Source organism: Eretmochelys imbricata, chromosome 4 (assembly GCF_965152235.1).
Source record: "Eretmochelys imbricata isolate rEreImb1 chromosome 4, rEreImb1.hap1, whole genome shotgun sequence".
Taxonomy (NCBI): domain Eukaryota; kingdom Metazoa; phylum Chordata; order Testudines; family Cheloniidae; genus Eretmochelys; species Eretmochelys imbricata.
In genome coordinates this window covers 113,780,671-113,805,102 of record NC_135575.1, presented here as the reverse complement: position 1 = coordinate 113,805,102, position 24,432 = coordinate 113,780,671, and the positions used below count along the sequence as shown (strand labels likewise).

Sequence of the window (24,432 nt, the reverse complement as noted above, 5' to 3'; positions counted from 1 at the left end):
AAGCATGGGGGGAAATTGAGGCATGCATGGGAATCATAAAAATATTACAAAAATTCCCACTTTGTCACAAAGCGATGTGGTTAAAATGAAAGCCTTATTTAATAGTTTATATTTCAAATGCTTTAACTGTTTTTTTCTTTTTCTGCATCTTTAATAAAAAGTTAAAATGATGTGTAATGTGTGTTTGCCATGGTGCTAAATAGGCTGAAGTCTCTGTATACGAAACCCTGACTCTTGTTTAAATGTTGTACAAGGACAGGGCCATGTCAATATCTTTGACTCTTTGGGCCCATTTATTCCATCTAAATCATTGGTTCCCAAACTTTTTGGCATCCCGCCCCCTTTTTAATTTTCGCGAAACCCACACGCCTCCCACCTCTCCTTTACCATCATCCAACCCCCCATTTTAACAAATTCAATTCGTAACTTAAAATTAAAAATAAACACAAATAGTTTTTCTTGGCACAAAAATTTAACAACAATGTAATTTAAAATAAGAAATAGCATAAACAAAACAAATTTAATGTGAAGGATGATGCTGTATTTTCTTCACGAGTTGGGAAATCCTAGGTTTGAAAGATGAAAGTGCGCAATGCAAATAATTTTTGACATCCAATCGATTCTTTTGTTTAATTTTTATTATGACTGAACTTAAAGCTTTTTTCACAGAGGTACGTCAATGAAAACAGAAGAATAATATGTAGTGCTTCTTCTCCAACTTTCACGTAAATTGGGAAATATTTTATCCAAAATTTCTCCAGGCTTAAGTTTTCGAAAATATCTTTCATACTTGAATCGTATTTCATTTTGAGTGCTTGTTCTTGTTAATTAATTGCCAGAAATATTGCATCAACATTGAACAGATTACGTGCTAATTTATGAACAGGGTTGCTGGAAAAGTTGTCTGGAAAATAGTGAAAGAATTTGTCAGCAAGGCAGTCCAGATGAAACACAATTTTGTTCTTTGCATCCTCTTTACAAATTCTTGGAAACTTTCATTTTCAGCAAGTGATGAAATGTTGGAAAAGACAAAAAGTTAGTGTCTGAGCTTGCATTCGATGTTTCCAAAGCTTGATTTTTTCCTTAAATGCTTTGATGGCATCGTGGTGCGCTATAGAGTTTGCAGTGTTGTTTCCTTGCAGCTTCAAATTGAGAGATTGTTCAAAGATTCGAAAATGTCCACCAGGTATGCCAGTGAAAGTTGAAACGTTTGGTCCGTAAACGCATGATATAACTCTTCTTTTTTCTGTTGCTTGAGGAAAATTTTCACTTCATCTTTCAGTTAGAATAATCTCGAAGGCATGTTCCCTTTGGAAAGCCATCGTACCTCCATGTGAAACAAAATAATTTTATGATCCACTCCCAAATCAGTGCAAAGAACTGCAAAAAATCTCGAATTAAAAGTGCTGTTCTTCACAAAATTGACAACTTTGATGGCCAAATTCAACAAGTCACATAGGTCATCTGAAAGGGTTTTAGCAGCCAACGCTTGTCTGTGTATGACACAGTGAGTTGTGGTTACAGCTGGATTTTTTTCTTTTACTGATGTCGCAAATCCAGAGCAAGAGCCAAGCATCACTGGAGCATCATCTGTTCATATACCAACAAGTTTTTCCCAGGAAAGTCCATTTTCTTCAAAAAAGTTGGAAACTGTTTTCATAACATCAGAAGCCTTTGATATGGTCGTCAATTCCTTCGAAAAAAGCAGTTCCATCATTATCGAATCGAATGTAGACGAGCAACTGACAGCATTGTGCTACATCAGTGGTATCTTAGAGACTAACGCCACAAGTACTCCTTGTCTTTTTGTGAATACAGACTAACAAGGCTGCTACTCTGAAATCAGTGGTATCGTTGCACTGAATTGCGGAAAAAGGAGAAGCTTTCACTGCCTCCACAACTTGAAGTTTTAGATCTTTTGCCATGTCATCGATGCGATGTTTCATGGAATTGTCAGAAAGCGAAATTTCCAATATTTTTTTCTTGCTTTCGGCACCAAGCACAATATCAGTTGCTTTCAACAACCAAGGCTCCACAAGAGTTTCTCCTGTTATGTCCGCTTTCTTGGCTTTAGCGATGAGCAATGACAGTTCATAAGATGCTTCTACCACTTTGGCTGAGGCTTGATGAAAAGCTCCAGTAGTGTCCAGCTTCATGCGTTTTAAATTTTGAAGTTTAGCAGCAAAAATCTCTTTTGGTTTCTCTTTCAAAGCGCTGTGGTTCTTTGTCAAGTGTCACTCAAGATGACTAGGTCTCAAGGCATCATTGCTGAGAACTGTGTGGCATACTACGCATTGAGGGTGATCGATTCCGTTTTTTTCCATGATGGTGAAACCATACATAATGTAGTCTTCATTGTACTTCCTTTTCTTAATCACGGCCAGAATATACTAATACAGAAAAATCTATATAAATAATTTTCCTGATTTGTGAATAGTAATGGACGCAAGTTAATTTGAGTTATTATGAATGTTTATTTACTACTACTATTACATGCGGATGCGTGCTGCCCTATATATACCCCACCACCAGTCTGGCAACTAGCCGGGCTTATGCGGTGAGTGGTGGAGGTAACCACTCCCACGATAGAACAATCTTGAACACTCTCGCGAGAAAGCTAGGAAGTTTTAAGAAGTTCCATTGCTTTCTACATCGTTCTTCGGCCTCCCCACCAACCGAAACAGCACTCCTACACGTCGAAAAGCAAAATATTGTTTACACACACACACACACACTCGCATTTCATGGTATGAAATTTGAAAACACTGCAGTTATATACTTTTATAGTTGTATTTTTATTATTATTGTACTTTGTTATACCTTTATTCTTGTCTACTTATATTCATAACCAAAAATGAGAAGACTGTTAATACTTTATTGTAGTTAAATAATATAGGCCTGTAATGGACAATTTTATGAATAGTTATTATTATGTACACAGAATATGTATAATTTATTGTCTGTTGGTCTATTAAATAAATAAATAAATTTTTATGCTGATAATTTTTTTTCCGTTAAATTCTGTGTAAATTTCACAGCCTTGCGCCCCCCCTTGGAATTTCTTCACCCCCTGCCAGGGGGGTGCACCCCCCAGTTTGGGAACCGATGATCTAAATTAATACCGCATCTCCTCTCACCCCTTTTCCAGTAGAGAGGGATGTTTTTTCTAAAAAAAGAGAGAAAGTGGGGAACCTCTCCAACCCCCCCGTTCCAAAGCTACATTTTTCAGTGTGAAACAAAAAAAAATTGTTTTAAAATTCTTTGAAAAATTTCAACATAGCAGCTTTTTACAAAAATGTAAATTTTGGTTTAAAAGGCATTTACTGTGCAAATAAAGTTTTAAGGGACACATTTTGATGGGCTCTACTGCTGACAATTTCCACAGACGCAGCTCGTCAGATGGTCTTTGAGATGGTGTGGTTGCCTGTTGAGGAACCTGGGAGGACCTATCTCTGTCTCTCTGTCATCTGTCTGAGAGTCTCTCTCTCTGTGGAGTCCCTCCCTCCCTGTGGAGTTTGGCTCCAGACAGTTCTCTGTCTCTGTTTTGTGGTGATATCTCTGTAGGCTCTTTCTGGGTGTTGTGGCTGCTGGCTTGTAAGTGTTCCCAGTTTCTTTTGGATCATGTGTCCCTTCTATGACCTGGTGCCACTGCACCCCTCACGACACCTTAAGTCTATTCCTTGTCACATCTCTCTAATGGCTGGATTTTTATAGGAGTGCCTGTCTCCAAAGCCAGTAGGTCCTTGGCTGACTTGTTGTATCCTAGTGCCTGCTTTCTCTTATTATTAGACATCTCCTTTTCACAGTCTCTCCATCCTTTTGGCTGCAGCAAGTCTCCCCTCATTGGGAACAGGGTTATGGTCCTTCATCCCATCAGTGACTACTCTGGCATCCCTGTGATGGGCTATTCCTGTGTGCCAAAAATGCTAAAAAGGAGTCTGAACTAGAAAAAACAGCCTTGTGTAACAGTCTTTCAGCTGTTTCCACCTTAACATTACTCTTTAGGTATGTTCGAGAGGAGACCCAAACTCCCATTTGTGTGCAAATTCCTTGCATTCTTCTGTGGCAAATTGGGCTCCATTGTTCGTGAATACAGTGTCCAGAATACCATATTTCACAAAAAATTGGCCCTCAGTTTGCCAATCACTGACTTGCTTCTTGTATCAGTCAGGGCATTGACTTCCCAGAAATTTGAATAGTAGTCCACTGTAATCAAGTGCCACTTTTCATTGAAGGTAAATAAGTCTGCTTCTGCCTTTTTCCCATGGCTGGGTGGGCAGCTCAAGTGGTAAGAGTCTCTTTCTGCTGGTGGTTATCACAGAACTGGCAGGTGTCACACCCTTTTATTAAGGAATGGAGATGTGTATTCATTCCTGACCAGTAAACACACTCTTGAGTCCGTCTAAGACAGCTGTCAGTGCCCAAGGGTGGGGCATGTATTTTTTGCATGTTCTCCTTTTGTAATGAGGTGGGGACAACAGCTCTATGTGCTCAAATGATGGTTCCATTCTGCACACTTGCTTCCTCTTTAATTTGAAAGTATGATTTTGCTCCTATCAGTACTTGGCTTTTGTCTTCTGGACACAGAATGACACTAGCAGGGTGGCATTGCCCAGGGTACAATCTGGACCAATGAACAACTGTGTCCCTTCAGTTCTCCAACCGGAGGTGCCCTTTACACTGCTTTTTTATGAGAGCTACCACTCCTGATCTGCTCACATACAGCCTCCAGCATGTAAGTCACTCCCAGTTGTACTGTATGAGTGGTATGGCCAGCCACTCATGAATTACTCTGCAGAATAACACCAGCAAATTCCCAGTTCCAGACTTTCCCCCAGAAATGTATGTGTTGTACTGCCCAGCACCCTCCTGGACAATGCAAGTTCATATAAAGTTTGTCGTTTTCTTACTAGAAAATGATATGCACAAATCCTGTTATCTCAAATGGAGTTTTCCAAACACTTCAATCCAAACACACTGTTGTAGATAAAACAATAGAACACATTTATTAACTACCACAGATAGATTTTAAGTGACTACAAGTGATGCACAAAAGTCAGAATTGGTTACAAGAAAGTAAATACAAGTAATGCATCTAAATGCAACTAATACATAATTTAACAAGCTGAGTGAATTCAAAGCAAAGGTCTCTCTCACCACATATTTGAGCAGTCTTACTAACTGATACTCTTTCAGTCAGGATCCCTCCCCAGGCTAATGATGCTTCCTTTGTCCTTCAAGTGTTGCTGATGCCATGAGTAGAGATGAGGGGAAAGATGATTTGGGGCCTTTGTTCTCCCTTCTTATATTTTATTTTTTTCTCTTCTTTGAGAATCATCTGCAACTGAGGTTCAGGAGACAGAAGGTCTGTGTGGATGGGAACCCCCAGCTGTTTCTTTGTCAAAATCTAAATCTTTGCCAATACCCTTTTCCCTGACAAGGAATGGCCATTTGCTGATGCTGGGTATATATGCCCTGCTCAGGGTGTCAGCTAACGTTAATAGTCATCTTGGACAATATCTGATCTCTTCGCGGTAGTGCTGGAGGTGTATCAACATGAACTTCAAGTTCTTTGTAGCATTAAGATGGGTCTGTGCCATGATTGTCTCTATGGGTTTGTAGTCTAATTGCACTATTACTGGGTGGCCATAGGTATACTAATGGAATTGGAATAAGGGAAGAAGGAGGATCCTGGGAATTACAGGCCAGTCATCCTCACCTCAGTCCCTGGAAAAATCATGGAGCAGGTCCTCAAGGAATCAATCCTGAAGCACTTACACGAGAGGAAAGTGATCAGGAACAGTCAGCATGGATTCACCAAGGGAAGGTCATGCCTGACTAATCTAATCACCTTCTATGATGAGATTACTGGTTCTGTGGATGAAGGGAAAGCAGTGGATGTATTGTTTCTTGACTTTAGCAAAGCTTTTGACACTGTTTCCCACAGTATTCTTGTCAGCAAGTTAAAGAAGTATGGGCTGGATGAATGCACTATAAGGTGGGTAGAAAGTTGGCTAGATTGTCGGGCTCAATGGGTAGTTATCAATGACTCCATGTCTAGATGGCAGCCAGTATCAAGTGGAGTGCCCCAAGGGTCGGTCCTGGGGCCAGTTTTGTTCAATATCTTCATAAATGATCTGGAGGATGGTGTGGATTGCACTCTCAGCAAATTTGCGGATGATACTAAACTAGGAGGAGTGGTAGATATGGTAGCAGGTAGGGATAGGATACAGAGGGACCTAGACAAATTGGAGGATTGGGCCAAAAGAAATCTGATGAGGTTCAACAAGGATAAGTGCAGGGTCCTGCACTTAGGACGGAAGAATCCAATGCACCGCTACAGACTAGGGAATGAATGGCTAGGCAGCAGTTCTGTGGAAAAGGACCTAGGGGTTACAGTGGACAAGAAGCTGGATATGAGTCAACAGTGTGCCCTTGTTGCCAAGAAGGCCAATGGCATTTTGGGATGTATAAGTAGGGGCATAGCCAGCAGATCAAGGGACGTGATCGTTCCCCTCTATTCGACATTGTTGAGGCCTCATCTGGAGTACTGTGTCCAGTTTTGGGCCCCATACTACAAGAAGGATGTGGAAAAATTGGAGAGAGTCCAGCGAAGGGCAACAAAAATGATTAGGGGTCTAGAACACATGACTTATGAGGAGAGGCTGGGGGAACTGGGATTGTTTAGTCTGCAGAAGAGAAGAATGAGAGGGGATTTGATAGCTGCTTTCAACTACCTGAGAGGTGGTTCCAAAGAGGATGGTTCTAGACTATTCTCAGTGGTAGAAGATGACAGGACAAGGAGTAATGGTCTCAAGTTGCAGTGGGGGAGGTTTAGGTTGGATATTAGGAAAAACTTTCACTAGGAGGGTGGTGAAACACTGGAATGCGTTACCTAGGGAGGTGGTAGAATCTCCTTCCTTAGAAGTTTTTAAGGTCAGGCTTGACAAAGCCCTGGCTGGGATGATTTAATTAGGGATTGGTCCTGCTTTGAGCAGGGGGTTGGACTAGATGACCTCCTGAGGTCCCTTCCAACCCTGATATTCTATGATTCTATGAATTGCTTCATTCTAAATCCCATAGCCAGAAGCTCCTTCTCTGTTTGGACCAGTGTCATATGAAGGAATTTAAATTTCACCACTTTTGGACGAGCATGTTCTGTGTCCCTGCCGTGGCCCCAGGGCTGGAGGAACTGTTAGCTCCCTCCATAGCCCCAGGGTCAGAGGAGCTTGTTTTCCCTGATGTGGCCCTGGGGCTGGAGGAGGTCACTCTCCCTGCTCTGGTCCCGGGGCCAGAGGAGGAGTTCTGTGCCCCTGCAACTGGGGGAGGGCTGTGCCCCTGCTTGTCCCCCCTCGTACATGGTCCTGGTTTGGACATATCTCTGTTCAGTCTCTGACTTGGCTCTCCTGGCATAAACTGCACGAGAGCTACACCCAGTCCTTTCTTGATGCATCACAGTGGAGTGTCACTGACTCTCCTGTCTGGTAGTACATCAGGACAGGGACATCTGTTATCCTTTGTATCAGTGTGTCAAATGCTTGCTGTTGGCAACCTGCCTAGTCCCACTCAACATCCTGCCTTGTGAGCTGACATATGGGTTCTGCTGCTGCAGCCAGGTGTGGACAAAATTTACTCAGCAAATGTATCATTCCTGTGAAGTGCTGTAGCCCTTTCATCCCTGTCAGAACTGGCAGGTCTCTGGCTGACTTGATCTTGTAGGAATCTGCTTTCAGTCCTTCTGCTGTGAGTAGATGCCTAATATTTCACCTCAGGCTATTTGAATTGCATTTTGTCTGGGCTGAGTTTTATGTTCTTGGCCCTGCATTGCTTTAGAAAAGCTTGTAGTTTTCTGTCATGGTCTCTGTCAGCTTCTGTATCATTGCTCCCTTCACATACAATAAGGATATCATCTGGAATTATTTTCTCCACAGGCAGTCCTTCCAGTGCTGGGCTTGAGTCTTCTCTGGTGCTGGGCTTACGCTCATCGGCATGAACAGTCATCTGTAGCAACCAAATGATGTGGCAAAGGCCCTCAGCATGCTGGACTCTTTATCCAGATGTATGTACCAAAACCTGTTCCTCACATCACAGACCATAAACATTCTGGCTTTGGAGAGTTCTGACAAAATGTCATCAGTTGTAGGCAGTGGATAGGACTTTTTTAAATGCCCAATTTAATGGCTTTGTGTCTATTTAGATGGCTTCTTTACCACCACCAAGCTGCTTACCCAGGCTATACCAGTCTCTAAAGGTGTAATGATACCTCTGCCTGCAGACTTTCGAGCTCCTTATGTACTGGATTACATATTTCCACTGGAATTTTGCTTTGTGATAAGCACGTGTTCCACTGTGGAGTCTACTTCTGGTTGCAGCTTTCCTTCAAGGAACCTGTCACCTTTGAAAACAACCCTATATGATTTTAACATTGTCTCCATTGTCCACAGGACTCCCCCTTTTGCTTTTTTCATTGCAGCTATAAAACTCTGATGCTGCTCCAATCAGATCTGTGGCTTATATAGCTGTATTCCCTAAGAGTGGTCTGTGATGCTCACCATCTACCACCACAAACATCAGTTGGTCCTGTCTGTCATTTTTCAGGTTAGTTACTAAGAGATCATTTTCCTGTGGGCTGCATTATGCTCTTATTGTATGTTATCAGATTGCATGCGCTCTTTGGAATGGGTGTGTTTGAGTCCTATTCACTCCAAGGAATCACATTGCAGAAGGCCCTGCTATCCAGCCGAAATTGCACATGGTATTTCCCTATTACCATTATTGAATGCATGGAGGTTGGTATTGTCCAACAGCCCGAACAGATATGCTCTCAGACACAAGGAGAGAGTCATGATGTGCTTGTATGGCTTGCATTCCATCCCTTTCATCATCTTTGTTGCTCACCTCTAAATCCTTTCCAGTTTCTCCACATTCTTTCTATACCAAAATTGGACACAGTACTCCAGCTGTGGCCTAACCAGCTTTTTTGCTCTTCCTCTGCTCTTGCACTCTCTGCTAAAATAGGTTCACTTCCCACACTTGACAGCCCACCTAATGAAATCATGTCACACACACATGCACACACACTGCAGTAATAATTTTAGCCATGTACAGACAGACAGAATTAATCCTCTCGCTCAAGGGCATCTACCAGTGTGACCGCAGGCTGCAGCTGTACAGTCAGTCATATATACAGCGTTCAGAAAAGAAGAGTGCTGGGAACATGAAGCAAAATCTGCTTAAACCCGATCAGGCCAATTTGTGTGTCAGTCCGTGTAAGTATTTTATGTATTGTTGTCTAATAAAGTGTCTGCTCAGTTTTGCTAGATAAAAAATGAAATATTCCTTAGTTCCCTATACACTCAGCATCCTGTTCATTGTGTTTGTATCTTTTGGACTGAACACAGAAAATAATCTGCATACACAGATGAAATAGTAACAAATAATATATTACATATTAATAGCCAGGAATGTGACAATTTCCTTCAATTTATCCTATTCATTTATGGGGCATGATACTCTTTAAAATTTTCTAATTCACACACGTACCAGTTGGTAATGTTAAGCCTTTAGATGCTTTTTTGTTTTTGAAGGATCAATTTTTTATCTGTTAAATGAACTCTTCACTCAAATTGTTCCACTGCTTTACTAATGTAGCCACATCACTTAGAAGCCTTTGCAGGAAAATGTTAGGATCCAAAGAGAACTCACTCTGCTGTTCAAAAGTGCATTAGCTCTTTGAACTCCTTTGTCCTGGAATTTATGTACAAATGGACATTCCAAAACCATACCATAGGCATTAAAATCATATTGAATGCATCACTACTCCAGCACTTGTCATTTGCTTTGATCCTTACTTTAGCTATGCTGGATTCAGTCCAGTAAAATTCTAAGAAGTATTTAGCCATTTTATTTCATATCTAAGAGTGTAATCCTAGTCCTCCTTATGTCAGTGGCAAAATTCCTGTTGACTTTAATGGGGCCAGGATTTCACTCTAACTCTTGAGTCTTATAGAAATAAAAGGACATCAGCTGGAAATAAAAATACAGTCAAAGAAGGAATTTGTGAAACTAAAATTACTTAATACTGCACAGAGATAGTTTGCTATTATCTAGTGAGATCATTTTAGAATTCTCAGTAAATGACAAACTTGAGAGCAAGATCCTGCAAATAGCTAGGTATATGCTTATTGTGTGTAAAGTTAAGCCTGTGCATAAGGGTTTGCAGAATCTGATATTGGTTAGTAATTCATATTGTTCAGGAAAGGTTAAAAAATAAAAAGCTATGTGCTAATACTTCTGCCTCCCCTACATTTGTTGCCAGGCACAAAGATTCTAATCAAGAAACAATTGGATATCCATTGTTCAACAGAACATTAGCCTAATGAGGTTTGTAAATGTAGCACAGTTTTTAACTTCTATACAAGCTGATTCCTAAAAGAGTAATTGAAGTTGGCTTGTTCTAAATCCAGATAGATTTATAACTTGTCCTTTGGCTCAATCTTCTTCTGATGAATACTCAAATACAGTTCATTTGACCACTTGACATCTGATATCAAAGCCACATCTTGACTCTGTGCAGAGGGCTGAAGGAATGTTAGATTCATGCATGTTTGTGACTGGAAGATCGAGATTGGTGTGCTCCAAAATGTCTGTCTAGCCTACGTTATCTATGTCTATTCCTTTGCCAGTCCAATTGGTCCATTCTTTAAGTGGATGCTTTGAAAATGTTTGAATGAATATATAGTCTGAATATTTTTTCAAAGTTTCTTGAAAGCCATTTAGTTCCATGGGAGAGAGACTGATTCAGCAAGCTGAATCCTGGTTTTTCTTCAGGGAACTAGTAGTTCAAAGCTACAATCAGAGTGTCCAAATAAAGCACATACAGGCTTTGTCCACACTTGCAGCGGCATGTAGAGTATGTGTAGTTACATGCCACAGTGAAACACAGGCTGCTAAAAATAGCAGCGTAGACATGTAGGCACTGCTTGGGTGTGTAGAATCAGGGGACTGGAAGGGGCTTTGAGAGGTATTCTAGTCCAGTCCCCTGCACTTAAGGCTTATAACACTCCTGCTAATACATGTTCGCTTTTTTTGCAACAATGTTACACTGTTGACTCTGTTTTAAAGAGCTGTGTAGGGGTACATACTGAAAGATTTTGGCAGGTCCGTACTTGCTGAAGCACTACACTACTATTTAGACCTGTGCTAGGTGGGCATGCATGCAGTATATATACTCTGTATGCTCTGTAAGCAGATACATAGCTGCAGAGGGAGAAGCAGTGAAACTCTACTGTATAATTATTATGGCTGCTCAGTGCTGGAGTACACCAAATCTCCTTACTCCCAGTGTTTTTCTGTCAGAGCAGCAGCTGCAGTTACACCAGCTTAAACTAAAAATGCTGCCTCTAAAAAAGTAAGACACATCAGTTACTTCATTCTGGATATGGGAATGTTTCATGCTGCACTGGAGCAGTTTCCAAATTCTTCCATAATACTTTGTCGCCTTCCTTCATCCATGTGGAAACTGAATAGTTCCTGTGCAGTCTCTGGAGCAACACGGACCATGGAGTGCATGTCTTGTGCATCACAATGAATGATGGTAGACACAACTGGATGCTTTGTTCTTGGTCAGGAGATCTAGGAGGTTGGTTGCACGCTCATGGGAATCTTCACTGCCCTCGGGTTTTATAGGATCTCTTTCTTCATTGCAGTCATTGTATTTGATGAAACTTCTGCAAATGAAAGCACCTTGGGTTACTTTTAGTTGGAACACAAAGTGCTGGCAAAGGGCTCCTTTCAAAGTAGAAGAGTGGGGAAGCCAAGGTGAATCTGAGACAAGTCAAGAATGGCAAAAAAGCTTGTCATTTTTGAAATCACAAAAAGCATGTAGAGTCCTTTCCTTAATAAAGAAGTCCTATTTTAATTCACCAATTTATGGTGGAATCTGACTTGTGTCATACCCAATGTCAAGACATGAATATGATTCTTAGCTGAATATCACTATGCTTTGCTCTGCAGTCTCAGTCCCTGTTGATTTTCATTGTTGAAATCTTCCAGTATAGAATCTGTGACTGTTGTCTCTGTCATCTGTAAATTGCTTGCTCCTTGACAAAGTTCTGAAAAACAATGGTCAACCTGAGGAATTAAAAATAGAAGATGTTAGAATTTTAAAAGATTCAAGAGCCCATTTTTATTTTTAGATATTAACCCTGGTATTTGCAGGGATCTGTTGACAGAAATAAATAGTAAAAGGATTGTTCTAAACATCACATGAGGCACTCATATGTGAAAATGAGTTCTACACAATTTACATTAAAATATGTAACCCTTCTGCCTGTCAGAGTTGGCAGCAACAAGGGCCGGGTTCAATATCTAGGGGATCCATTCCAATAACACAATGCAAACCGGCTCGAGCCCCCACCCAGTGACCTGGGACAAATATATACCACCCCCGCTGGGCGCCTCCAAGAGGCAATACTTCCCCTCTCGCAAGCACATAGCCTGAGTGTAGCAAAAGCCTTTTAATAACAGAGAGAAACAATGTGGCATTATGTTGGGGAAACACCACCAACAGGATTCATAACACAACCCATGAGCAAAAAAAAACCCACCCCAGGCAAATTGGGGCATGCCCTTTTCCCTTTGGTTCTTGAGTCCAGCAACCCCAAATCACCCAAAGTCCCAAAAGTCCAATGCCCCAAAAGTCTCTGTCCCTGGTCAGGGCAGCCCCAGAGTTCGAAAGTTTATCTGCGGAGCTTTACCTCCCAACCTGGGTGGAAATGGGACGGGGATAAGAGGCACCTTACATGATCTGAAGCTGACCGCCCCATAGCTCCATAGCGGCGCTCCGCTCCGCCAGCCACCCCACAAACTCCTTCGCTCCGCTGCGCTCCGCCAGCCGCCCCACGAACTCCTTCGCTCCGCTCCACCAGCTGCCCCACGAACTCCTTTGCTCAGCTCCACGACCCACAAGCAGCTCCTGCCATCCACACACTGCTCCGCGTTGAACTGCTTCACCAGCCGTGCCACAAACTGCTCCACAATATATCTTCAGGCTCCCCCACTACTTAACACAACACTCAGTGATTTCAGCTCTTAGGTGAATTCAGCTTGTAGTAGGGGAGCCCCAGTGCTGGTGCACTGTCAGCCCAAAGTGAGCTCAGCAGCCTATAACTAGACTTCTAATGAAATCAAAATTAGCTCTGATATTCCACAGTGGAGAGAGGAGGAAGTGCAATTAGCATGTAAGGCCCTCACCAAGGGGCCCATGCCACCAAGTATTAATACTTGTCCCCAGCCTCTCTCTATTCACACAGTTTTGGAACCCATGACCCTTGCCTAGCGAGTGCTACTTAGTTGATGGTGAATCCCTCCATCATAACAAAAGGCCACGTACAGTTCCAAGCACAGTTCCCATAATCAGGGTAATAACAATTTATTCTTCCTGCCCCAATAACAGAGACGCTGGGGATCCCACAGCAGCCAAAGTGACCATTTGAGCAGCTATGGTCTCATTCTAGGCGTGGTGGGTGTGCCTATGCAAATGACATCGGCCCCTGAAGTTCTTTTCCACAACTTGCCACACCTCACCACCAGATGTCAGGGTGGAGCTCATCCTGACACTGCTTACAAATATTTAATTGAAAACATTATTGAATTAATGAGCGCGTATAGGACATGATAGAACCATTACAATTAAAATCCCTACATTTCAATGCCACCACAGAAGCTCCCCATCTGCCTCCATATCTCAGGACTTCATCTCTGCCCTGACATTGTCAAGTACGTTAAGGCTAAGGTTAAGTGACTACAAAGCTGGTTTCTAGCTCTGAAGTCAAGTTCCAAAATGAAATTTAGAACAGTGCAAGCTGGAGTAGGTATTTCTTTCCATACTCCAATTAGTGTCTAATATGTCTGTTTATTGTCTTCCATCAATATAGTCATTGTAAAAACATCTGGGCTGGCCCACTGGTTCAGCTTCCAACAAGAAGCCCTGGATTTATATGACTTTCTGACCTGTCAAACTGGAAATGCTCCTGTCTTCATATTGACATTGGCACTGAAACCACAATATTAAAAACAGTAAAAAATTAGACCCAAAGGAGACAGTAAAGGAAAACCAAATATTACAGCAACATTCTGAGAAAACTATTTCTAAGAAATAAAGCATTAACTCTTAAGTTTACAGTCCTTTGAAGAATAATTAGGAGCACTATCGATGTGATCTCCCTTGCTCCTCTGCAAAATCTCACTGACTTCTTCAGAGAGAAGACTGGCAAGTACAGCTGTGTGAGGTACAGCTTTTTTGTTTTGCTGGCAAGGGTGGAGAGTAGGCAACAAACCTCAATAATAGTCACAGGAGAGGAGGAGAGAGGGTCTTTTTCTTTTTTTTATTGGGGGAGGGAAGATTGACAGGTTTTGCCCCTAGAGCTAGACAAAAAGTTTTAATCCAAACCTTTTTCCAGAGGGAAAAAAAATGTAGTTTCAGTGGCACAATTCATATTGATTTTACCAAAATTGTTTCAAACAAAAAACCTTTAAAAAATCCAAAAATCAGAGTGTTTCATTTTAAAATGTTCAGACTGAAACATTAAGTTTTTTATTCCAAATGACTGTTTTAAAATTTTTTTTATATTTTTAAATTTAAAAATGTTTAAAAATGTTCAAAATCAAGACAATATTTCATTTTCTTCAGCTGAAATCTTTTTTCCACTTTTCATTTGGCAAGATTTCTATTCGATCTGTAACTAGCTTTGTTCAGTTTTCCAGAGTGGCCAGCAAAACGAAAAAGCTGTACTTCATGTTGCATTGACTTCTTCTTCCCTAATTCCATCTTGGATTCCATCCAGTCTAGCTTCCCCACTGCTTCATTTGATTGAAGATGCTCTCGCTAAAACTTTTAACATTTTTCTTGCCAAATTTCAGAGTCTCTTTGCTCCATCCTTATCCTTCTGTCTACCTTTTGACACTGTTGATCATCCCCTCCATCTAAACAGGTTGTCCTCGGGATTTTTATTATGCTATCCTCTCTTGATTCTCTAACCTGTCTGGCCATTCCTTCAGCAAGTCTTTTGGTAGGTCTTCTGCCTCCTTTTCCTCTTGCCCAGTGCCTGTTTGAATATCACTGACTGACTGGTTCCTTCCTATTTTTATTTTATACCTCCTCTGGCTTCAACTCCAAGCTCTATGCTGATGACTCAGAAATGTTCTTATCCACTCCTGATAAGTTGTCTACATTCTTCCAAAACTGCATCTCACCACTATCCTCCCTCTGACTCAGAACCAGACCCCCAGGTTATGGGCCATCTTTGACTCCACCCTTCCCCTTTTCCCACCCATCTAAACAATATGCAAATCCTGCTGCGGCTTTGTCAATAACATATGTAAGACCTATTCATCTTTTTACCTCTACAGCAAAACTCTTGTTTCAACTCATGATGTTGCCTCTTGACTTCTGTAATCTCATGTTTTCTGGGCTTCCTGACATACAAACTGGCCACCCAGCCCACCAGGCTACATGCAACTGCTAATATAATCTTCCTTGCCACTCACTCTGACCATATAACTCCCTGCTTTGAATTGTTCCAGTGGCTTCCTGTTCTCCACTGCATCAAGTTCAGGCTTCGAACCCCTAGCTAATTCTTTCCTTCCCTACTTATTTGCTGTCTTTCCTCATTGTCCCATGCACCACTAATTGTGGATGGAGTTGTCTCCATGCTCTCTTCCATTCATCTATGTATGGAATGCCTTACCTGTTCTGTTTCACAAATCTGTCCTCCTATAGCTACTTCTACAATGATGCCTACAAAAAACTAGCTGGCTGCTATGCCTTTACATCAAGGACATAACTGGGAAAAAAATATAGATCTCCCAACCATTGTGTTAAATATTGCATTAAGAGGATCTGGCCAATCATCTCCTTGGTCACTTTCTTTTGTAACTCTTCTCCCTGCCACCCTGCATTGTCTGTGTTTTTAAATTGGGGCAGAGACGATACCTTTTATATTTGTACAGTATGTAGCACATTGTGGACATATAACAAAAAGTGTCTGTTATTGTCATTTCACTATCAGTTGAGTATTATGAACTGTTAATATCTCTGGACATCTCATCCAGTCAAAACATACAATCAGAATATTCTAGCAAAAACAGAAGAGATCTTGAACAGTCTGAGACACTTAGGGCATATTCTTTTGCAGAAAAAACAAGATGGAAGCATAGTCAAAAACAGATTTGCAAACCTTTCCATAAGGGAACATTAATCCTCAGGAAGCATAATAAACACAGGCTTTGATTTCCCTTTCCTTCCTTATACAAGCAGGAAAAGAAGTGCTGTAGAAAATTAGGAATCCAGAAGCCAGACAGGAAGTAATATACAGAATCTAAAATACCTTGGGTCTTGTTAGCATTAGATAACCATATGGTTCAGCTGAAACCATAGAAAAACAGACATACTAATTATAGCATCAGTGATGAAAGCAAGCTTAACCCTAACCTTCATTAAAACAGCAGCTGAAGAGATCTCATCACAATGGAAAAATGGTCTAGAATATAAAGGATACCCTGGGTTTGTTACCCAAGGACCACGATAGCAATCCATATACAGTTTTTAAAAAGTCATGACCATTTGATTTGGTTTTAGTACATACTAGCTCTGTTGTCATAATTAATGTCATGAGACTGAAGAATCAGAATCTATATGCCAGAACAAAACATTCTTCAAACATAATTGTAAACTGTAGTACCTTGATCTTCATAACCTTGTTTTTAGATTTGCTGCTGGTTCTTATTTTTACTTGCTTATGGGATCACTACTAAAAATTAGAGTGGGTTGGGAATTTTTGGACAAAACAGCTTTTTCATCTGAAAATGCTGATCCATCAAAACCAAAACATTGTGGAAATGTATCTGTTTCAAGAGAAAGATAGACCCCAGAATAGCTGATAGCCCAGTGGTTAGGGAATTCACCTGGGCCTCACATATCTCAGGCAGGAGCAGTAACCACCAGGCCATACAGTCAGAGTCTCTCTCTCTCTCTCTCTCCCCCCGTCTTCTTCCCCCGCATTGGAACGGTTGCACTATGTATCCATAGTTATTCACTGGGCCAGATAGCAAGAGTGACAGAATAACATAGTTGTGAGTGCACACTGCTGGAATGTAGGAGGTCTAAGTGAGTGCACTGAGTACAGTCCTGGGCTATTGGCTACTCTGGGCACTCTCTCTCTGGTTTCCACCAAAATAAATAAATAAGTCTGTTTTCTTCTAATGCAGAATGAAAACACAAGTTGCAATCTCAATTCTTTATGGAACAGAATTCTTGTTTCTTTACTAAAACCCAGTGCCTAAGAATGATTAATGCAAGTATCATTAACTTACCTTTGCTACATTTCCATCACAGTAACAATGGTGCTCCATAAACTCTATATTATGTGTAAAGAGCATAAAAGACTTCAGGAAACAGAATAGTTTTTACCTGTTTTTAATTTAATTTAAAAAAAATAAAATATAAATAAAAAACTAATACATGACAGCTTACCCTGCCTAGAATATTGTTTAAGTAGAATTTTGCAAACTAGAGGTGGGCTAATGAGATGGTCTTTGGATCCAGATCAGATACAGATTAGAATCTGGGGATCAGGTAAAGAGTGAAGCACGGCCTTAAATTTGACAGGACCCGACCCTTGCATTATTTGAGATTTTGCCTCTAAAAGAGAGATGAAGAAAAATCCAAAATCTTGCAAGAGTATGACTTAGTAATATGGTATCTGAGCACATGGATTAGTCAGTCACTAAGTTAAAAAATGTTTTCATTTCAATAAAGCCATTTTTCCCCCTATAGCAAAATCTTATAGAATCATAGGCCTGGAAGGGACCTTGAGAGGTCATCTAGTCCAGTCCTCTGCACTCATGGCAGGACTAAATATTATCTAGATCAATGGTGGGCAACCTGCGGCCCGCGGGATGCACGTGGCCGTCAGGCATGCACCACTTCCCACAGCTCTCATTGGCTGGGAATGGCGAACTGCGGCCACTGGGAGCTGTGGGTGGCTGTGCCTGCGGACAGTCGATGTAAACAAGCTGTCTTGTGGCCTGCCAGCGCATTACCCTGATGGGCTGCAGGTTGCCCACCACTGATCTAGACCATCCCTGACAGGTGTTTGTCTAATCTGCTCTTAAAAATCTCTAATGACGGAGATTTCACAACTTCTCTTGGTAATTTATTCCGGCGCTTAACCACCCTGACAGGAAATTTTTCCTAATGTCCATTCTAAACTGCCCTTGCTGCAATTTAAGCCCATTGCTTCTTGTCCTATCCTCAGAGGTTAAAGAAAACAATTTTTCTCCCTCCTTCTTGTATCAATCTTTTATGTTGAAAACTGTTGTCATGTCTCCCCTCAGTCTTCCCTTCTCCAGACTGAAAAAACTGGGTTTGTTCAATCTTCCCTCATAGGTCACATTTTCTAGATATTAAATTATTTTTGTTGCTCTTCTCTGGACTTTCTCCAATCTGTTGACATCTTTCCTGAAATGTGGCACCCAGAACTGGACACAATGTTCCAGTTGAGGCCTAACAAGCATGGAGTAGAGCGGAAAAATTACTTCTTGTGTCTTGCTTACAACACACCTGCTAATACATTACAGAATGATGATTGCTTTTTATGCATCAGTGTTACACTCTTGACTCATATTTAGCTTGTGATCCACTATGATGCCAAATACTTTTCTGCAGTACTACTTCTTAGGCAGTCATTTCCCATTTTGCATGGGTGCAACTGATTGTTCCTTCCTAAGTGGAGTACTTTGCATTTTTTCTTTTTGAATTACATCCTATTTACTCAGATCGTTTCTCCACTTTGTCCAGATCATTTTGAATTTTAATCCTATCCTCCAAAGCACTTCCAACCCCTCCCAGCTTGGTATTGTCTGCAAACTTTATAAGTGTATTCTCTATGCCATTATCTAAATCATTGTCGAAGATATTGAACAGAACCAGACCCAGATCTGAGCCCTGTGAGATCCCACTCGATATGCCCTTCCAGCTTGACTGTGAACCACTGGTGATTACCCTTTGGGACCAGTTTTCTGACCAGTTATGCACCCACCTTATAGTAGTTCCATAGGTTGTATTTCCCTAGTTTGTTTATGAGATGGTCATGTGAGACAGTATCAAAAGTCTTACTAAAGTCAAGATATACCATATCTACTGCTTGCCCCTATCCACAAAGCTTGTTATCCTGTGAAAGAAAGCTATTAGGTTCGTTCAGCACAATTTGTTCATGACAAATCCACGTCAACTGTTACTTATCACCTTATTATTTCTAGGTGTCTGCAAATTGATTGCTTAAGTATTTGCTCTATTATCTTACTGGGTACTGAAGTTAAAATGATTGGTCTGTAATTCCCTGGGTTGTCCTTATTCCCCCTTTTATAGATTGGCACTATATTTGCCCTTTTCCAGTCCTCTGGAATCTCACCTGTCTTCCATGACTTTTCGAAGATAATTGCTAATGGCTCAGATATCTCCTTGTTGTGAGCCAATAAGCAAGATTCAGTTTTGATTAGTTAATGGATGGTTGCATTGGTTCACTGGACCTGAAAGTGGATGAGACATCAGTGGTAACGCAAGAACAAATCTCTGATTTCAGGGTAACAAATTTCCCCATGTAAAACTGAGTTATAATTATTATGTGAGCCAAAATATAAAGTAATAATGAGAGAGTGTTTCAATAGCTGAGGGAATTATAAAAAAAGTGTTTAGACCTCTGCCAGCAACACTCAGACTAGACCTCAAATCTGATGCAATAAGAGAATAATCTCAAGGATATGTTCCTGTCTATAATTATGTGTGCCAAAATATAAAATAATGAGACAGTTCCAGGTAACTAGGGAAATTTCTGAAGATACTATAGTTCTAGGCATGGGCTGCCAGAATCAGTTAGATGCAGGGTCTGGGAGGAAACATCTTCACCCCAATTTTTCCAACTACTGTACAGTAGATAAGGGAAGTCCACCAAAAGACAATTTTTTTTCTAATAGAAAAAGTGAAAATAGCATCTACTGAACTCAGATTACCTTCCTAGTCACATCAAATAGGCTCTACCAGTTGAGAATACAAGGACAGTCACTATGTGACCTATATCCTATGACTTACACCATTTAACCTCTCAGCGCAAACCATGTTCAAACTCAAAATACACCATGAATAGCAGCTTGAAAAAAGACTAGTGAATGTTCAATCACAGCAAAATGAAAATTCACTACAAGTTTTTATGAATGGTTTGAGGGTATGAAAGTAACATGGGAAACCACTGCTTGTTCTTGGAGGTTGGAGGAACTTGAATTGAAGCCAGTTTGAGGAACTATGGATGATCAAGTACAATAGTCTGCACAGCTGCAAATTTCAATGAAGTTTGTGTGTATGTATCTGTCTGTGTGATGTGATGGATCTGCTAGGCAGGGGACTACAATTCCCGTTAGCCTCCTCCTCCCTGCAGCACATCCCCTTCCTTTGGTCAGGTAAGGGGAAAGGTCATGAACCAGGACATGGCTGGGCCCTGTTTGAGGAGCAGAGGCCACATGGCAGCGCAGGAGCTGCAGGGAAGTCCCAGGAATTGCGGAGAGAGCTGCATGTGGAACAGGATGTGACTGCTGGACATTACAGTTGTGTGCCGATCTGTGTGGGACTTAGGATGGAGCAGCAGGGGTTGGACAGGGGAACCAGTACAGATGGGCCCCAATGAGCCTGGTCTGGAAACATATTTATGCCTATTTGCTTGAAATAGAGACTGGACTGGAGGCACTAGGCCTGAAGAGTCTTGACTCTTGTTTGGGCCCCTGGGGTAGTCCAAACAAGAACGGCTATTGTTCACTTTGAACTGAAATAGTTTAAGCCTCCATAGCTAAGGTATTTGCAACCTTTCCCCTTCCTGCCATCCATAGTAAAACGACTTTTCCTTAGCCATATGTCTGAGTCATTATTGGGACCTACCAAGACTAGTGCCTACAAGACTTGTTGCTGAAGCATCTACAAGTCGCAGTACACCTGGCACGCTACTGGCACCCTAGGGAGTAGCCCGAGTAGTTATACTACCTTCCTATCCCTCCTGCTGATCATAAGGATAAGCATTGTGGTTAAGACAGCATGATGCAGAGAGCCAAATTGGAAATGTGACCCAGTGTATAAAAATTTGTTGTTTTTTTTTAGTCAAAAGCAGAAAAATCTGGCAAAAAGCCCTCCTTACACTACGAAAACATTTAAAAATGGCATTGAGTGAACAATGAATTTCTTTTGTCTCTTCAGGAGAGATTAATTACAGATGTTGAAATTTTTCATAACTATAAACGGGAGAGAGCAGACCAGAATGACTCACTTTATCATATAAATGATACTGCAGATTAAAAATTATTATATACAATATATACCTTTTGACCCTGTTTTCCTGAGAGACAAGAATGATTCCTTCGCTATACTAGATTTTTAAAAAAGAATTGCAGACAAATCATTTTGCCCAGCCATTATAGTATATTTATTGCACATACAACTGTGAGTACACATAATTATATTAGGTGTCAGTATATTTATGCCTGCATCTGTAATTTTCACTCCATGCATCTGGAGAAGTGGGTTTTTTACCCATGAAAGCTTATGCCCAAATAAATCTGTTAGTCTTTAAGGTACCACCGGACTCTTCGTTGTTTTTATAATAATTATAGACGTGCTGGTTGCATTAACTTATTGTTGAGATGAGTTTTGCATTTAAGGCAGAGATTCAAGCATTTTATTACATATGGAGAATACAGAAGATCTCAAGAAATTCATTCTGTACTCAGTGCTGTAATTTTTGGGAATTTACAAGAATGGGTTCCTTATGAAATTTAATTCCCCGTTATCCAGAATAATCTTAATGGCAAAATAACAGATTCTTCTTTGTCACTATTTTTCATTGCTGAAGTTTCTTCTTTAGCTGTGACCAAAGAATAATTGTCTCTTGAAGAGAAAGTCAAAGATTTCCCCTTTTTCAAAATGGCTGCTACCTCCATTCTGTTCAGTGGGATTGGAGACACAGCCTGCTGTCACGGAAAATGGTAGCCCTTCCCAGCCCCACCCAGGGCTGGCCTTACCATGAGGCGAACGGAGACAGCTGCCTCAGGTGCCAGACTGTGGGGGGTGCCACTAGGACCCAGAGTGTAGAAAATTGTGTCTGCTGCTGATGCAGATATATTCTCTCTGCTCTAGATGCAGAGAGATAGTGGAGTGCTGTGCTGGAGGAAGGAGGGCACAAGAGACATAACTGGCAGGCAGGAGAAAAGGTGAGAGGAAATAACAGAAAGCAGCAGGAGCTGCAGGGAGAGACAGGAGGAAGGAGGAGCCTCTTATGTACCTCTCTAGAACCCTCAGGAGCCTGGACTGATTAACACCAACTTCTCAGGGAGCTTCCTGTTTCCTGCTCCTTCCCTGAACCCACTTGAGGAGAACAGGCAGTCAACTGAAGTAGTAGGAGCCAGTTAGGCCCTTAAGGCGCTGATATCTTCCCTCATTCAGGCCCTGCTACCAGGCTGCTTATTTGTCCCCTTCAGTTGAGTGTTGAGAGCCACTGTAGCTGGCACAGAACAGCAGTCATGAGTGAAAGAAGAAAACACCCCTCTGGGGCAGCATTCAGAAAAAGAAAGAAAGCAAAGGGAGTGTTTCTATCTGAGCAGGAAGGAGCTCTCCTGAGATACATAGACACAAATGTTCACGGTGAGCCTTCCGGCCCAGGTAAGGATGTGAGTGGTGAGGAGATGCCTGATCTTCCAGTTAGTCAGAGTGCAGGTGAGCTGGCAGCTACTGCAGCATCCATATCTCCATCTCAAATGGATGTAGCCATGCACATTCCTGAAGAAAAGTGTAGATCAGAGAACAGTGTGGTGGAGGCGCAAGAAACAGCTGCTGCTGCATTTAGTTCCTTAAGTCTAGATGATCCAGGACTGTGGACCCACTTGAGCAGTAGCTTGAGGGACTTCCTTGTACTGCATGGGCCACAGCAAGTGAAAAACTTCATGTTCCCCAAAGACAATGAAAATAGAATTTTCCATCCAACACATTACTGGCGTGAAATCCCCAATGGTGACAAAGTGGAGAGGCCATGGCTTATGTACTTAAAAACCCAGAATGCTGCATACTGTTTTTGTTGCAAACTCTTCTAGTGTAATGTTCCAGCCACATTGGATTCTACAGGAACAAAGGACTGGAAAAATCTGGCTAGAAATCTGGCATGCCATGAGAAGGCAGTAAATCGCCAGAGAGCATTCCATAGGTGGAAAGAGCTTGAGATGAGACTAAAGTTAAAGGCCACCATAGATGATCATCATCAAGAGAAAATTGCATCAGAGTCTCTTTACTAGCAAAATATTCTGAAAAGGCTCATTGCCATTGTGAGAATGCTTGCTACCCAAAACCTAGCACTGCGTGGCACTTCAGATCAGCTGTATGTGCCTGTAATAGAGCTGGACTCACCTGGTGGCACCTCCTGCTGGTTGTCCTTGGGAATTAGCTTGTCAGCCTCTGCAGCGCCCTCTGCCATCTGGTGATCCGCCTTACCACCGGCCCCAGTCCCTCCCAGGACCCAGGGCCTTCTCCCACTAGGGTGCTGCCCCCTGGCAGTGAACTCCAACAATCCCTGAGGGTCTCCCCTCCCTGGGGAATCCTCACCCACTACCCCCACCTCACCTTAGTCTTGGCTACTGCCAGTCATCACTTCACCCCACACCCTGGGGCAGACTGCAGCGTATCAGCCACTCATCACAGGCGAGGAGGTTTGGACCTGCTGCCTCTGTCTACCCATGGGCTGCCCCCTTGCAGCCCCAGTACCTAATAGGCCCTAATCTAGACCTTGCAGCCTGGGGGTTTTCCAGGCCAGAGCTCCCCTGGCCTTTCCCCCTCAGCCCTGCTCCAATCTAGGTACTCCCTCAGGTCCCTGCAGCCAGGCCCTTCCCTCTCTGAACACAGAGAGAGAGACTCCAGCTAAGCTTCAGCCTAGCAGCCCCTTTATAGGACCAGCTGCGGCCTGATTGGGGAGTGGCCCAGCTGCGGCCATTTCCCCCATCAGCCTAGCTTTTCTTGCCCTCAGCCCTGGCTCTCGCCCAGGGCTGGCTTTTAAGCCTCACAGGGCAGGAGCGGGTAACCAAACAATGGAAACTTCCTTAAAATTGTGGAGCTGATGGCTGAGTTTGATGCTGTACTCCAGGAGCATCGAAGAAGAGTCACCACCCAAGAATTGTACACACACCACTACATTGGAAAAACAATTCAAAATGAGATCATACAGCTACTGGCAACAAAAGTCAAACAGAAGATTGTGGCAGATCTGAAGTCAGCAAGATATTACTCTGTTATTCTGGACTGCACACCTGACATCAGCCATATGGAACAAATGACTTTAATGGTGTGTTTTG

General features: G+C 41.9%; 1 protein-coding gene across 1 annotated transcript; it reads right to left on the bottom strand.

Moving 5' to 3' along the window:
• Positions 1 to 520: 520 nt before the first annotated feature.
• FAM200B (family with sequence similarity 200 member B) lies at positions 521 to 2,366 on the bottom strand. The gene is given in 5 exon segments (XM_077816175.1): positions 521 to 653; positions 655 to 1,157; positions 1,160 to 1,721; positions 1,723 to 1,779; positions 1,861 to 2,366. Coding segments are annotated over 5 exon segments (1,551 nt in total). The 5' UTR covers positions 2,157 to 2,366.
• Between the last annotated feature and the right edge of the window lie 22,066 nt (positions 2,367 to 24,432).